This window comes from Schistocerca piceifrons, chromosome 1 (assembly GCF_021461385.2).
Source record: "Schistocerca piceifrons isolate TAMUIC-IGC-003096 chromosome 1, iqSchPice1.1, whole genome shotgun sequence".
Lineage (NCBI taxonomy): Eukaryota > Metazoa > Arthropoda > Insecta > Orthoptera > Acrididae > Schistocerca > Schistocerca piceifrons.
The window spans coordinates 601,381,517-601,399,394 of NC_060138.1; the positions used below are offsets into that span (position 1 = coordinate 601,381,517).

The following is a 17,878-nucleotide window of genomic DNA, read 5'->3' on the forward strand; positions in this document are numbered from 1 at the left end:
TTCTTTTCGAAACGTGTCAAGCAATTTCTGTCATTCGCTCTAGAACTCCGCAGTGGTGACAAAACGGCGAAAGTTTGAACAGGATCTTCAGCTTCGGGAACATGGCGAAGTTAGAGAGCTAGTCTCGTACCTTGTTGATAGCCTTTCGTACGTCTGCTTATTTCATACTGTTGCAGCGACCACAACCTGTCTCCCTTACTGACAAGGCATGTTGGTGAGTGCAGGCGCTTTGTATAAGATTCACGTGTGACGCGAGGCTCAGCTATATTCGATACAGAAATGTAGTCATATGGTTAATGTCTGCCAACGTTCATAAATTCTGAGCGTTTCCCAGTGTTCCTGAAGTAATGACAAGAGACAATCGGCGCTCATCAGCCAACTGGATGGATATATCAATGGACATTTATGCTTTGAAGGAATGTTCTTCAGTATTAATTACGAAGTACATTCCACACTGTTACACTCTGTTTCAACAGATATATCAGTGGTCTAAACAGACCTTCCTTTCCTTGTCTTCATCGATGGCCTTTCACGAGAATCGTGTTTTACGTTTGCGTCCGCCATCAGATAATGTGTTTCTAATCCAGAGATTCACGAACGTACACGCAGCACCAAGATGATGCGTATGTCTAAAGAATTGTAGTTTTTTTAATGCAATACACATAATCATAGCACTGCCTGTATACGACAGTGGATTGTTTCGTTTTAAATTATTCGTTACACCCATTCAATCCGTGTTGTAAAGCGCTGGAGAGCATATTCCATGTTGTTTTCAATAAAATATACATGTCATTAACACTAAAGTACACAACTATATTAAAAGTTCGTAGAAAGACAATGTAACAAGTAATAAACTATTCCATTACTTAATGAATTGTGTCATATAGAGAAACAGATGGATAAACTCGAAATGGTGAATCTTTGAATTGCCTGGTAGGCACTAGAAGTGCAACTGATTACGTCACAACATCGATAACATCGTCTACTGGTATTCCTGACAGAAGTCTCTTTTAACGTGAACGACGTACAAATTTTCGCAGTTTCCAGGATGCTCTTTTCTCCTATTCGTATCATTGCGGAATTACGATTTGCCTTTTAACGAGGCCATAGCTTGTTCTTCCGAGACTCAATGCCTTACGACTGCTTTGCACGATAAATCTCAACGGCTAGCAACCGTAACAAACTTGGCGATGAGAACAAATGTATGCAATTATCAGTTCTCTGTTTGATAATTACATCGTTATAGCGACTTAACTGCCATATTGATGAACTGAAGCACCGAGATAATAGCTAAATTGCACGTACAGCCATGAGTGAGAGTCACGAAACCTGTAGATAAGACTTTATGACTGAAATTAGAACCTCTTTCGTAGCTTAGGGCCCGTGCAAAGAGTGTGATAGAGGTTTCATGTAGGTATTTTTCAACTACGAAGTTAACCAGGTACTGATCTGAACACGTATTTCAGCTGATACTGTAACATTTGTCTCGTAATCTTCTTTGATGATGTGGTTGCGTTCCATTCATTGCTTACAGGAAAAAAGGGGAGATAAAGTACGGTGGGATCGAAATGTAGCTCGCAGGATGTCATAGGAAATTCGAACTGTTCACATTACAGGTGGGTGTATAAATATGACATATGAGGATACAGGTATTCCTCGAACGGACATCATCTCATACAGTGCAGAAGAATGTTAGTTTCCAGTATCTAGTAACTGTCCCACACCATCGTTTCCTGTAAAATTTCATTTTCTTGAAGAAAATATACTTTTTTCAACAGCTATATTTGTAAAATAACAGCTGTGTTTATTGTTTATGAAACGAAATAATGAATGTTACAAAGTGCAAGGGACGGAGTGAATATACCAATGTGTCTATGCTAATCTGTTGACAACATTTTCAGACGTCCTCTGCGCCAATGTTGTTATGGACTCCCCTTACGTCGAGAAGCGAAGCGCAGCGTATTTCCGCACAGCATCCTCCTGTTGCTGGCAACATAATATAACAAACCAACGAGCAAACCGTTGCAAATACACTGCTTCACAAGAAATGTGGAGCACCCAGAAGAGAAAAAAAAAAAAAAACACTAAACGCTTTGAGGTTGTTTGATGTTGCTTTAGTGAGTCATATTTATAACGAACTTGCCGCTATAATCCCACTCATCCATATGACGTTACACCCACTCTGACTTCTGGACATACACTGATTCGGTTTTGAAGTGTCGTAAAGCCACAGTATCCTCTCCTGAGATAACCTGGCACACAAATGTTGTAAATGGGCCCGCATCTCGTGGTCGTGCGGTAGCGTTCTCGCTTCCCACGCCCGGGTTCCCGGGTTCGATTCCCGGCGGGGTTAGGGATTTTCTCTGCCTCGTGATGGCTGGGTGTTGTGTGCTGTCCTTAGGTTAGTTAGGTTTAAGTAGTTCTAAGTTCTAGGGGACTGATGACCATAGATGTTAAGTCCCATAGTACTCAGAGGCATTTTTTTTGTTGTAAATGGTGCTTGAAATCCTGGATACTGGCACAGCGACGAAGTTGACGTCCAAGCTGGTCTCACACATATTCTATCGGAACAGACCTGGAGTCATTTGTTAGCCACAGGTCTATATCAGTACCACGCAGAGAGTTCGTAGAGACACGTGCCATGAGGTGCCATGAGTGGATGAGTAATGTCCTGTTCAAAAATGGCACTACTTAAACTGTCACACGAGATGTAACACATGTGGCAGAAGATGTCAGTGAGTTAGCGTTCTGCCGTTAGATTTACCTCATTCACAACCACCCATGACCTGAAGTCATACCCGATGGCTCCCCACACCTTTACACTGGGAGTAACACCCCTGTGCCTCTTCAAAACATTGGAAGAAAGAGACATCTTCTGAGGTAGCCACCACACTCGTCGACAATGGTGATTCATTGAAGTGCAGAACTGCGATTCATCTACGAACAATCATCGCAGTCTCGTTCACGGTGCCACTCCAAACACACAGATGCTTCTGTTGTGATGTTAAAGCCAGCCTGCGGATGTGAAGATAGTTGCCTAGTCCAGTTGCTGACAGCCTCCGACCAATGGTGCGACGTGACAGGGAAGGTTTCAGAGAATCCGTTACTTGCTCTCGGATAACAGGCGTAGCTAATGGTGGGGGGGAGTGCGAACTTTTTGGTTCAGGATGGGACGATCCTCCATTGTAGCAGTCAGATATGGTGACCGGAACCTTGGCAACAACTATGTCTGCCCTCACGCTCCTATGCAGTCCAAATGGAGACCCACAATGGCGCTCCTTTCAAACTATGTCAAGTGCTGGTAATGCTGTCTGACATCAGTACGCAGCATTTCAGTGTCCTTCACAGTAATGAAGCAACATGACGCTGTTCACTCCTATTGTATTCCTTACCAGATGCGGTAACAACACTGAACACCAAAACCACTAATGCACTCTGGTGGCCATCCTACAAGCCACAGATGATGGAAACACTGAATTGTTTACTTGGCCACTAGTGGCTTGTCTATGTACGAAGTTACACTGACAATTAACATGCCTTAATTAATTTTCAGTTAGTGTAAAGAGATCTTGATTCTAGGAAGGAATTTTAAATATTTACGTCTGTAATAAAATACTGTACGGAGAGGAATTACGGATTGTGGGAAAAATCAGAAAAGATAAGAATCATAGCGTTTGAGAAACAGTGTTACAGACGTATGCTGAAAATTAAGTGGACTGATAAGATAAAAGTTGGGATTTGCATAGAACTCGCAAGAAAAGAACTTGGCGGAAGAGCAGACAGACTTCCACTGAACTAGAGGGAGTCAAAGAAAGGAAAAGAACTGTAATTGGGAGACAGAATACATTAAGCTTATAATCAAGGACATTTCCTATCAGTGCTACTCTGAAGCAAAGAGATTTGCTCAAAAGGAGCTAACGACATTTCCGCTAAGCATGAAACCAACCAGTGATGAAACAGACCGTTGGCTCATTTATATGACTCAGATAAGCCAACCTAACAAGGATCAAATTCTCAACCTGTTATTGAAAGATAATGTTTATTACAAAGTACTTTATTAAGAAGTTCATACGCAAATGTGGCTTTGTACCTATTCATTGAATTGAAAGCGGTTTGCAGTCATCAGTAGCTTTACATCAGGTATTACATGGATGTCATCAGTGTTACACAACCGTTTTCCCGAAAACAGTCCAGTAGAGTGTTTACAATTTTATCAAAATTGTAATATTTAAGCTGCACTGAGGAAAGTGGTACCGGTACAAGTTTTTATGTAACCGATTAATGTAACGTTATTCATTTACTCTTTCATTCGGACTTGCATGCCTTATATAAATGAAGGGACGTTGAAAGAAGATCTGAGACGATGTAGAAACAGTCGGACTGCCAGGAGAGTAAAGCAAGCTACCGCCCTTGGGATTAACAGGCCGGGAGTGGCCCAGGTCAGTGGCCAATACGACACCAGACAGCCTTCTGCAATGCCGCGCTGTGGCACCTAGGGTATCGTGGCCTGACACTCACTGGATTTCACATGACCGCTTAACAACCCAAGGAGAGGAAGAAGGAGGAATGTATTTCAGTAGAAACTACTATGGTGCACAAAAATAGAAAGCTGAGTTTTTCTCTGGAAAGTATAAAAAACACCACTTATAAATATCTCGAAAAGGAAATGGAAACACTCAGTTTACGGCCTTTGAAAGTGAGAGACGCCACTGGGTGTTTGGCTACATGAAAAACAAATATTTACACAACATAATAATCGTACGGAATTGCAAAAATAAATAGACTAGAAGGCAGAGATGCCTGATTGTGCCGATGAGGACCCATCTAGTTGGTCACAGAGGAACATGGAAAGAATGTGACTTAAATGGTAGAATGCACGTTACTGGTAAACCGGCTAGAGGATGCCCCAGGAAAGGGGACTGGCTTATTCTAAGCAGCATTTTTACCAGTCGCTGCTTGAAAATTGGAGCCCAGCCAATCTGAATACAGCAAGGGACGCAAAACTTGGCAATGGAAGGTTACCTTTTAGTAAACATTATCACAGAAATTACTTGATCTTCGGGAGTCATGATCTTGGGAGTCCTTATCACCAGACATCACTTCCACCAGCATGCTACACCACCTGAGCCGATATCTCATTAGACTTCGAGACATTTCTGACGGATTTCGTCTTTCTCACTGGCGAGGCTCATTGCTGCTACCAATGACCGATTCTGCGAACACTTCAGCTGCATTTAAGGCATCTAACAGTATTTCAATTACATCACCCTTCACTTTGAAGACTTGCATTTAGTTTCATTGATCGGTCTGCTTTCGGTTCCAGTCGCAGGTGTAACCTTTTTGTTTCTGTAATACTATCCGTCTTTTCAGTGAACATCATAACAATGGCCGTGCATCTTTATAATTGCAGTTATTTCACTTCAACAATTATTAAAACCTCTCTCTGACCACTTGTGTCAGATGAGCTAAGTTTTTATTATTTTAATATTTCCATTTTTCACCGACTCTTTCGCGAATAACTTAAGCAGAATAAAAGGAAGTGACTGTTTTGTTTCATTTTGTAGTCATTGGATCCCTAATTCAAAATTTTAAGTGTGATTAATTAACGTATGTCGGATACATGGTATATATAAATAGATAACTTCGTCCAGTCACACATCAACTTGCATCATCTTCTTGCATTCGATATCAAACCATGCGCCATATATAATATTTATTCTTTACAGTATGTCAGGGAAAAGAATAATTTGGCTGTACAGACGACATTAAGTATAACTATTCCATATGACGAAAGAAATCTAATAATTTTTATGTAGGGCTACCTGTATCCTCCCGCTGCTTCTACAGCTGTTTTTTCACACATAACATTATGGGCAAATGTCGTGCAAAAACTACGACACACAAAATAAACTGGATTCTTTCTTCAAAGGTCAGTTCAAACTCTAAAAAGCAGTTTTTGAACTGCGTTCGATCTCTGTTCAAGAAACACGACAGTCCATCACTGGAGTTTTTATTGTAGTGAAGATTTACTTTGACACAGTGCCTTGAACTGGCCTTACACAGTCTTGCGGACTTCTGTGAAGGGAGAGCTGTTGAGTGGAAAATACACAAGGCAACACACAAGGTTCTTTCTTCGCTCCAATGTCGTGAATAGAGCCATCGTGCATTTTCTAACCTTAGCTGATAGCGAGATAATCCTAGGCGCAGTCGTTACATATGTTGACGACTTACGGTTTCAAGGAACTTGCTAGCAAAATTAGAGGCCACATACACAATTTTTCTGTCTATAGTGCACCAGTAATGTGTGAAGAACAAACTAAGTATCTGTCCATACGACAACCTGTTTCTGCCGCTGAAAGGTACGCTACATCCCATCCTTAAATTAAGAGTAACCTCGTTCGCAGAAGCTATATATATGTAGATACGTATTCTCACCACAATACAATAGTCTTAATAGTGATTAATAAGAGAACTCTTATAAATATGCCCTCTAAACTACCATTGCCCGCTGTGAGGTTGTAACATAGTACACACAGCTTACTGCCATTATTGGATTATCAGAAACCATGTGGAAGATGCAGTTTGAACATATGAAAGCATAACTCAGTAGGAAGGTATGCATCTAAGGTTGATTGAAGCAATTGAAATTATATTACCAGAATCTTCGTTCATTCAGTTCAGTAGACAACAAGGCGAAACCTGATACTTATTTGTGTTTAATCGTAATCTCGTCCCCAAAATCCTGGATAATCAGTACGTGCTTACCAGCCAACATTTATGAAATAATTAAACCATAAAAGAAATGCAAATAAGGCCTACGCCATTTCAACCCCCTTCACCACCATAGCATCGAAAAAAAAAAAAAAGAATCAGATTGACACAGATGCAGATGTTGGTACACCAGAACAAGTTGCATTACATTTTCCTCTCGATAGCAACATTTGGGGCCACGATCCTCTAAATGTGGACCTTAACTCTGCATCAGGAACCCATATACCTAGACAACTAAGTGTATTCGAAAATGAATTGCTTATGCTCCAAGCCTCTCTTATGATTGTCCAGTTACCGACAAACTAGATGGTATTCTCAGGGTGTCCTGAAGAGAGTGGTACAGTGGACTCGGCAGCAGTCTGAATGTTAAAAACTGCCCAACGTATCCTCGCTCATCGCAAAAGTACTTGCGATCAGGTGGACGATGTTTCCAGTCTCGGTTTTCTACCTTCAGTTTGTGTCTGAGTACACTTTCGACGTCTATTGACATAATTCTGTTACGTCCTATACTTTTGATGATGTCAGTTGCTTCGGCTCCTTCGCTTTAAATAAAACAACCGCAGCCTAAATATGTTGAGTACCTACAGGGAGTCAATTACTGAACCAAATGAAATAAAATCATCATAACTTCTGGACGATTTGCGTTAGGACGTTAAAACTGCGCTGTTGGCTGCGAGGCATATTGGGAATTAGTATGATTTGGTTTAGTGACGGAGCCCACTTTCATTGGGATTGGTTCGTCCACAAACAAAATTGGCGCATTTGGAGGACTGAGAATCCGAATTTCGCGATCGAGAAGTCTCTTGACCCTAAACGGGTGACTGTGTGGTTGTAACACGCCCGGAAGTACAAATGGGTGGGGTACTTTAAACTGACTTCTCGTTTCGTGACCGTTGCTTTTCTTGACCGCGCGCCCTGTCGACACCACGTACCTGATAATCCCGCGGAGGTCGTATGGCCCTGCTCCACACTGCTGTTGGCTTGCCTGAAATTATCTATCGAAATATGCAAGCGGGTTTAGGGGAGCCACTCAACGTTAAAACACAACACTGTCCTATGTCTGGTATGTACATCTACATTATGAGACGATGTGGAAATCACAGGTTGCACCGTTTACACTCTAAATCGTAAATGTTTATCCCAATTAACAATCTTGATGATTAACAGTCCAAAAAGATCATGCGGACGAGCGTACGCGTAACCGACAGGACGCGGGTGATTGTTGATGATGCGGAAGCCGAATGATCGAACGAAAGTTCTTACGCTCGTCACACATACAGATATCTGGTAATAATAGTCCTCCTTGTCACTAGTAGTGATATAACACTGTTCGAAAAGCTAATTTTTCAGTTCTCAGTTCTCACTTGTACGAGAGTGCGCGTAACCGTCGCGACGCGGCAGATTGTTGATAATGCGGAAACGCGATGGACGAACGCACGTCCTCACGCTCGCTACAAGACGCTGGCATTTGACTACACTCTTTTATGGTAACTAATTTCTACTGATTCACATCAGTTCATTCTGGGAGTTCGTACACGGCGCGGATTATTGATACTGTACGACACGCAACGAGAGGATACACAAATACGTTATCGGCGGCACTGCTCATTTTTAATTACATCTTGAGGCACTTTCCTCTGAATTACTTCCATATTTAATTACTTTCTTGTAGTAGCACTTGTAACAACACTTCAACCTGAATACTAACAATGCTTCTTGCATTCAGAGCTACACACTACACAACATAACAGTTTCCTGTCCCGTGCTCGACTCACTACAGACGCGGCTGGCCGCAAATATACTCCACAACTAAGCCAGCGATATGACAATACGCTTACATGGTGTCCAGTCTCGGAGTAATCAGTGCGAAATTCCTTAATGGCACGGTGAGTACCAAATGGTACGTGACGGTTTTGGAAGATGATTTCACCCCCATTATCCAAAGTGACCCTGATTTCGACAAGGAGCGACCGCATTCTGGCTCCGGGGTACCCAGAGGCCACTGTCATGGGCCTCGATTGGCTGCCATATTCTCCGGATCTGAACATATGCGACTCCTCTTTGTGGGGCTATATTAAAGACAAGGTGTACAGCAATAACCTCAAAACCATTGCTGTTCTGAAAACAACCATTCAGACGTTCAATAGCAGCATCGATCTTCCGACACTGCAGCGGGTCATGCAGAATTTCGATATTGGTCTTCGCCACATCATCGCCAATGATGGCATGTATATCTAATATGTCGTAACCTAAATCCTAGTATATCTAGCGACTTATATATCTTGAATAAAGTATCTGCACGCCGTAGTTTTTAACTAATTTTTTTCATGTTATTCAATAATTGTCTCCTATATATTTAAGATATGTTTCATGTCACCTTCTATCTCATGTATACGTGTTTCTATTTTATTTCTTTATTTTATCGTTTGTTGGTATAGGTGGTCTTAGTTGAAGAACTTTTTTTCCGTAAATTGCGTATCTTGCTAATACTGCTCACTCGTAACTGTAGAGGTAAGCATTTACTTTTTCTGATTTCATGTCATTGATGTCAGCTGTAAGAAGTAAGTAAGGCACGTTGCTTATCTGGTTTGCGTATCCGGAAACTGAATAAATGTCTTCCTACATGGTGCCACAGTATAAATTCTTAGAATTCTCCCAAACCATTGGGATATTTTCAGGAATTAGCATACCTCAGAAATAAGCATAAATTGAAAGAAATTAATGTGTTTTTATTCGAGTTAAACTATCAACAGAAAACACGCATATTGAAGTCGAGTTTCAATTTAGAGTTAATTTGGAAAATATTCAAGGAGTTTACAGGAATTCAGAAGGGTGGAGGGTGAGTTAGAGGGGTCACTTGGCACCTGATGGAATCTGGGGGCATTATATAACATTCATTTCTCGAAACGACTGAGAATCTATTACCACAGCATCAACGTTCCTGACCAAGAGGGAAAGTACTAGTTATTATGCTTGCACAATATTGTGTCAAACGCGGTGACAGGAGTCAATTGTAGCCTGCTAAAAATAGATACTAAGGTCCAGTCTGGGAGTAGCTTCAGGAAGTCTCTGATATTCCGCTAATTGACTGCTTGTCCAGGGCTACACTTGACCAAACTCGCTCACAAAATGCAGTTTTCAAAACACACCTTGTCCAACTATAGTTATGAAAGTTAACTTGAAATAATGGAAGTCATGAAAACAATGCTCTGTGTCCATTATCATGACCAGCTGTGAATGTTTTATGACAAACTAGTTTTGCATAATGCATCGAAGATGAGTAAGCGTTTTTTAAAGTTGGCAGCCAATTTCTACATTCTGAGAAGTATTACTGCGTCATTTTTTGTTGGTTCTTTTTGTTGCAATCCAGCATGGTTTTTTCAGTCATTATGAATATTTTATTTTTTCAGTTTCAGAATTTTAACTGTGAGTCTCAACCTAACGTTCTTCATATAGCAGTGAAAATATTTTTCTGAAATATTCATTCAGTACCCTGCATTTAATCAGATGTAATTTCAGACGGATGTAACAAGAAGCTGGCATTCATATTGGTATTAATAACATAAAAATATGTATTTTTCTTGTATTAATGCGCTACCGTATACTTACTGTTGAAATACCGAGGCCCTCTTCAATAAAACTTTTAGTGGATGCTTGTCAGACTATTGAGATACAATAAGTCCTTCCTGTCAAGTTTGATACTTGAGGCATATTACAGTCTCAAAATCACAGAACATATTTTACCGATAACGATAATTTTAGCATCTTCCGACGTATTGCTCAAAGTTCTGCGATGCTAACGAAAGCATAATTACGAGCGTAGTTTTATTGTTTGATCTGAGTTTTTTTCTTACTTCTGTGATTTTATTTTAAATTTGTGAGGAAATATACTGTAAATGCAATCTTTTCAGTCTGTCGATCGCTGTTTTTATTACTTCAAAATGGCCGGATATGGACACTGTCATCCAGTTTCAGTACAGCGAGTAAATATGAAAATAAGGGAGCGAAAACGGTTTCTGTCGAATTACAGTACAAACGTTCTATAAGGTACCATTTCTCGTAAGCACAGAGTAATCAGTCCGAACGGAACTATCAGCTTCAGTATGAAATATTTAAGCAATGATTGTATGCCTTCGATCGGTATTAAAATTAAAAAAGAAATTTCATTGACGTATAAAGCCTGTGGGGTTTTACACTTCTCCGCGTATTAACGGATTTAAAAATGTAATCTCTATATAATTTACACATAAAAATCACGGAGTATTAAACATAAATAATTACAGAGCGTTTCTTATGTTTACAAACATATTTTATGAAGGGACAGTACAGTTAAAAATAATTTAAGAACGTGTCTTCTGTCCTCAATTAATCAATCATGGAACGAGGTACGTAAATATCAGGGCGCAAGTAGCATCACGCTGAGGCTTTCCGTGTCAGATAAAAACGACGCTCTTACAAAAATTAATATTTTTTAAAGTGTCTGAAGATGAGTGACACTGGCCGAAACCCTTAAGTTGGAAATTATAAAAACTAGTAACGGACATACAGAAAATGAGTCCGTTTTATATAAATAACAATTTCAGGGAACTCCCTTTGACAAGTATGTCCAGTTCAGATAAAACGCATTTTAATGTCAGAGTAATAAAATTACCGTACGACAGAAATTTATTGACGTTGCATGCGACTGTCTTGTGCAGCGACGGAAGAGGTCACGGAAAATGACGCTCCGTGTAAGCTGCAGTACTGTTGCACCTCAGAGCGACGCTGAGGGCTGTGTGTGACGCAGGCAAGCCGGAGCCGCGCGTGCGCTGGCTGCTGGACGGAGAGGTGCTGGACGCAGACGTCGAGCAGAACGTGGGTGACGTCATCGAGAACCGCGTGTCGTTCCGAGGCGTGGCGCGCCGCCACCTAGGCGCCGTGTTCGCCTGCCGCGCCAACAACACGCCGCTCACCGAGCCGCGCGAGGCGGCGCTGCAGCTCGACCTGCTGCGTGAGTACTGCACCACCTACTGCTCATATTCCAGAGGCACGAGCAGTTCAAATAAAAGTGTGCTAGCTGCATGACCACGCTATCAGGAATATGATGCAAAGTGTCCCTCTTGCAACATACACTCCTGGAAATTGAAATAAGAACACCGTGAATTCATTGTCCCAGGAAGGGGAAACTTTATTGACACATTCCTAGGGTCAGATACATCACATGATCACACTGACAGAACCACAGGCACATAGACACAGGCAACAGAGCATGCACAATGTCGGCACTAGTACAGTGTATATCCACCTTTCGCAGCAATGCAGGCTGCTATTCTCCCATGGAGACGATCGTAGAGATGCTGGATGTAGTCCTGTGGAACGGCTTGCCATGCCATTTCCACCTGGCGCCTCAGTTGGACCAGCGTTCGTGCTGGACGTGCAGACCGCGTGAGACGGCGCTTCATCCAGTCCCAAACTTGCTCAATGGGGGACAGATCCGGAGATCTTGCTGGCCAGGGTAGTTGACTTACACCTTCTAGAGCACGTTGGGTGGCACGGGATACATGCGGACGTGCATTGTCCTGTTGGAACAGCAAGTTCCCTTGCCGGTCTAGGAATGGTAGAACGATGGGTTCGATGACGGTTTGGATGTACCGTGCACTATTCAGTGTCCCCTCGACGATCACCAGTGGTGTACGGCCAGTGTAGGAGATCGCTCCCCACACCATGATGCCGAGTGTTGGCCCTGTGTGCCTCGGTCGTATGCAGTCCTGATTGTGGCGCTCACCTGCACGGCGCCAAATACGCATACGACCATCATTGGCACCAAGGCAGAAGCGACTCTCATCGCTGAAGACGACACGTCTCCATTCGTCCCTCCATTCACGCCTGTCGCGACACCACTGGAGGCGGGCTGCACGATGTTGGGGCGTGAACGGAAGACGGCCTAACGGTGTGCGGGACCGTAGCCCAGCTTCATGGAGACGGTTGCGAATGGTCCTCGCCGATACCCCAGGAGCAACAGTGTCCCTAATTTGCTGGGAAGTGGCGGTGCGGTCCCCTACGGCACTGCGCAGGATCCTACGGTCTTGGCGCGCATCCGTGCGTCGCTGCGGTCCGGTCCCAGATCGACGGGCACGTGCACCTTCCGCCGACCACTGGCGACAACATCGATGTACTGTGGAGACCTCACGCCCCACGTGTTGAGCAATTCGGCGGTACGTCCACCCGGCCTCCCGCATGCCCACTATACGCCCTCGCTCAAAGTCCGTCAACTGCACATACGGTTCACGTCCACGCTGTCGTGGCATGCTACCAGTGTTAAAGACTGCGATGGAGCTCCGTATGCCACGGCAAACTGGCTGACACTGACGGCGGCGGTGCACAAATGCTGCGCAGCTAGCGCCATTCGACGGCCAACACCGCGGTTCCTGGTGTGTCCGCTGTGCCGTGCGTGTGATCATTGCTTGTACAGCCCTCTCGCAGTGTCCGGAGCAAGTACGGTGGGTCTGACACACCGATGTCAATGTGTTCTTTTTTCCATTTCCAGAAGTGTATTTGTAACAGTGATCGCTTCGTCGAAAGGTGTTGCCGCTTCCGTACCTATCTCCATAGCCTCTTCAAATTACTGAAGGAGAGTACTTTCCATTCTACCAACTATTAGGTTTCTGCCCTTCCATCAGCACATGCAGTGAGAGTCTTAAAGGAATCCGTATATAATCTTATCTCCACAATCTGTACGAGAATGTCGCGTATGGGGTGCGAGTATATCTCTAGTTCCTTTATTGTTTGTTGTTTTTAAAACTGTAAATAGCTTCTTTAGGCGAGATAGCTTGCGAGATCAAGTTCTGCGGAATTTGCGTGGCAATATCTCAAGCGTCAAACCTGACCGCGTTCATTCATGGTGTTCTTATTTCTGTACATTTAGTATCTCTTGTCATCCCGTTGGTTCGCACATACTTGAATAACATTCTAGGGTGGATCTTACCATAGTTTTAAAAGCTATATCTTTCGTGAACTCTATTTTTCCAGTAACCAACCAATGATACCAAGAATGCCACTTGATTTACTTGCCACTGAGTTTGATCATTCTATCTCACATCCTCATAAACTTTAAAACTAAGTATTTTTGTGAGTTAATTGGTTACCTTTAACACTCACTGGTATGTTAGTCATGAGATAATACATTTCTGCGTTTTGTAGAATTAGCAGTTTTACATTTCATTTAAGGCAAATTCCTCGGAGTGATTGACTGTTTTTATATTTAACGGAAGAGCAGTTTCCATTTTTGTCTGCAGACATCAGTGTCTAATCAATCTCAATTATTTAACACTCCTTCGGATTTCATTCTCATACTGTTGAAGAAGCATGAAAAATGCCACCTCGTGTACTATGACAGGTTCCTCTGGAAGCTCAGTATAATATCAGTGGGTGTTGCTTATAAAATGAGAAGAAGAAAAGCGCTCGTACTATTATAATAAACGCATAGGTCAGCATGTCACTGAATGAACGCTCAGGCATTAAACAGGGAAAGAAAGCAGACGTTGTTCATATTTTTAAGTATCACTGAATGCTTTCTCTGTACTTACTAAATTATGGGCTAGGTACGTCACTTGATCCATCCTCATTCTCTACTGTGCAGAATGTATAATACTGCTATGTCAAATGTTCCATTTATATTGTAATACAATACCTAAGATGCGAGTTCTGCCAGTGAACACTTGAAACCTTCCTACCAACATAATCAAAGAGACCTTGATGATTTGTAAATGTGTCTGTCGATAGTATCATCACGTACTATGCAGCTCCTGTAAGAATACCAGACTCTGCTACATAACTACCTGATATGATTGTTCCCATCAATAGCACGAGCGGTGCGCTGTACTCAAAAAGATTTAATTTATTCTGACAGCCATAGGTTGACATTTCGCTTCATGTACGTTATATAGCATTCCTCGTGGACGTTGGAATAAAATTCAGATTCTGCAAGCCTGTAGTTCAATCTGGCACAATGCCAAAATATGTGAAGATTAAATGTGGAGCTAATGAAGACTTGTGACTTTTTGTGAACAAATATTAGTAGAGGGAGATGTTAACTGGTAATTTCCTCAGAGTCGGAAAAAAAACTACCAACTTCTACAACCGCTATGTAAATTATTCAGAGAAACATCTTTAATTGTAATATTTTTGTTACTATTCGATATGTTTGGAATAACTACGAACATCTTCTAAATAATCCTTTCTTTCTGGTATAGGTTCGAGCCCGTACTTCTCTTGAAACAGAGATTATAATCTGCGGCTGACAACGCCAGTTATATAGAAGGAAGCTCGCGCTGCTACTATGTCGTGCACTTACAGGGGTGTTAGGAATAACTGTGGCTCAGAGAACCCAGCATACGAATACTTCACAAGTGACAATCACACAGAATAACAAAACCAATTGTTAATTTCGACATTATACACTAAATACGTTTAATCAAACAGATTATCCTACGTTAGCTATTAACATCGTTAGTGAATGTGAGTGGGATTGAAGTAGACGTTTAGGTACTTCCGCAGCGCGCTTTTAATAAACTAAAAAAATGTTATTTCCAGTTTTATTACAGATTAACAAGTCCATTTAACATTAATTTTTTTTACTTTTTTAGAGCTAAAACATTAATTCACGGTAAACGATATCGTTATTTAAACAACTTTTGAGACTATGTAGGCTGAAAACATGATTTTTTAAAGCAAGTCTAAAATTATAATACTTAGTCAGCGTGACAATGGTATTTATTACTATGGACTGATGAGGACAGTCTCCCAATTTTAATTCTTACTCATATGAGAATGAGTAAGAGCCACGAACTGTTCAACTAAACAATGACTGGCTCTGTAACTCCATACGTAACTCAGAAGATTCGATCTTGCCTGAAAAACGTTGTAATATAATTATTGCTGGCTTAGAAGTTAATTACCATCTGTGCTTCTTCAAGTTAGATGGTAGTACAGAGGGGTCGCAGGGGACAAGAAATGAAAATTCTCGTAAGGATCCACTTATCACTTTGCGTGCAGCTACGTCGTTCTCAATTCGAGGAGCAATCACATGAGTAAAATTTTCAAACTAGCTTAATTTCTGCCCTGTGTTACCGAAACTTGTAATAGAATAATATTTCACTCATTAACATATAATCGATATTTCAAATATCTCTTAAATCCGACGGCCGGTGTGGCCGTGCGGTTCTAGGCGCTTCAGTCTGGAACCGCGTGACCGCTACGGTCGCAGGTTCGAATCCTGCCTCGGGCATGGATGTGTGTGATGTCCTTAGGTTAGTTAGGTTTAAGTAGTTCTAAGTTCTAGGGGACTGATGACCTCAGATGTTAAGTCCCATAGTGCTCAGAGCCATTTGAACCATCTTAAATCCTTAGAAGCGTGGAAATAATGTCTGCAAGTACGTAGCGTGGAAGTATAGAAATATGAAAAGGAAAGTTATAGCTTAACATCAGGATTACAAGGTCGGATTATGGAAGAAAGTAAAGGAAACGAGTCGTGTCTTTCAGAAACGAACTATCTCGGCTTTTAGTTTAAGCTAATTAGAAAATCGAAATTTGGATGGGCCACAGATATTGGATCCATCGTCTTATTGACAATGAGTCCAGTTTGCAACCACAGCACCGCCTCTCTCCGTCTCATAAATGTATGGGAAAAAATTCTCAGAAAAATGGAAACGATGTATACTTCTTTTCTTATCATGCAGGATTTACAAATTGATGATACGTGCTAAAGTACTGTCACAAACTCGAGATCAGCTACCAGATATGTATACCGCAATGGAAACACCAAGTGTGTCTTATACTAGAAACATGTCCGTCCCCGAGGAAGAAAAGAGCTGTAAAAGGTTCATTCACATGATGCCAGTTCTCTACAGTTATACGAAGCCTTTATCACTTTTACCCGCGTGATGACACATATTATTGTGCTGATGTGAATTCTGCAGTTGAGTTCATTACCGTATATGTTGGAAGTGCCTATTATCGGGGTAAATGGTAATAAAGAGAACAAAGAGTGCACTGCCATAGGGCTGTCAACTCAGCTTCGTGTATTTCCAGTTCTAGCCTCTCAGACTCAAATCTTCGACCTTCTTTCCCAAAGTGCAGGGGATGCCGTCAGTCCTACGAAGCAGAAAACCTGTCTTCAGGGACGGGTACAACCACCAAGTGGCAGTACTCAAATGTAGAAACGTTAGACTTCACGCAAGTGTTTTTCATCACTAGTCTACAGCGTTAACATCGCTATCCATTTGCTTCCGAACAGTACGATTTGTGGAATGTGAACTGTTACATGACAGAAGATCATGTCAGAGATCAATGACATTGGAAAATTTACAGCTTCTCTAACGGAAATTGACAATATCCATTATCAGATGTTCTCTCCGCACCGACGCAACCAAAGCTTCACAAACTTGTTCCTATGTTTATGTTTCGATACCGATTGTCACTTTTTATTGATATTTATGTATGGATGCATAAGACAGTTCATTAGCATTCATTAATATAGTGTTATTGGATAATGCATTCCACTGTTTTAATTATGGTATTTCATTCATTGTTATTCATTTTAATGTTCGGGTCCGCTTTTGGTAGCCCAATTGAACAGAAAGATATTAGTACATTAAATGAGGCAACTGTAAAACGGTAAGAATTTGTCTCTGTACGTTTAGTAGTCTGTAAACTCTTTTCCATTTATGTTAGATCACTCTTTACAATGTAATATCAGATTATTAATCACTGGCTAGTATTGGCTAACACCACGTACTAACAGTTACTGTAGTACTGCCTGTCTGGGAGTTTATTGGAACTGTGGCTGGCAGAAAGGGTGACGTGGGCAGCCCATACCTCAGAAGCTGCTATCGGCTAAAGAGAGGCTGGAGGGGAGCCCATGTGTTCTGCAGGGGCTGATGTTTATTACCCTGAGAGAGAGGAGACGGCGGTTTACGACGCTACAGGCTGCAGACACCGGTACTGTGAGCAGGAGGTTGCACTCTGTTGGACCAAAAGGAAAAGTTCAGACTAGCGTCCTGGGTGGAACCACTCGAAAAGACGTCCTTTTCGTGTGAACAAACGCACGGAGCCACAAACGGTCAAATGA

General features: G+C 41.8%; 1 protein-coding gene across 1 annotated transcript in view; it reads left to right on the top strand.

The window, feature by feature from the left end:
* The window catches only part of LOC124803283 (nephrin-like), a gene marked incomplete at its 3' end in the record, with an annotated part of 463,636 nt that overhangs the window by 327,947 nt on the left and 117,811 nt on the right, over positions 1-17,878 (top strand). The window contains exon 5 of the mRNA XM_047264469.1: positions 11,558-11,761. Within this exon, the coding sequence (XP_047120425.1) occupies positions 11,558-11,761 (204 nt within the window). The remainder of the gene's footprint in view (positions 1-11,557; positions 11,762-17,878) is intronic.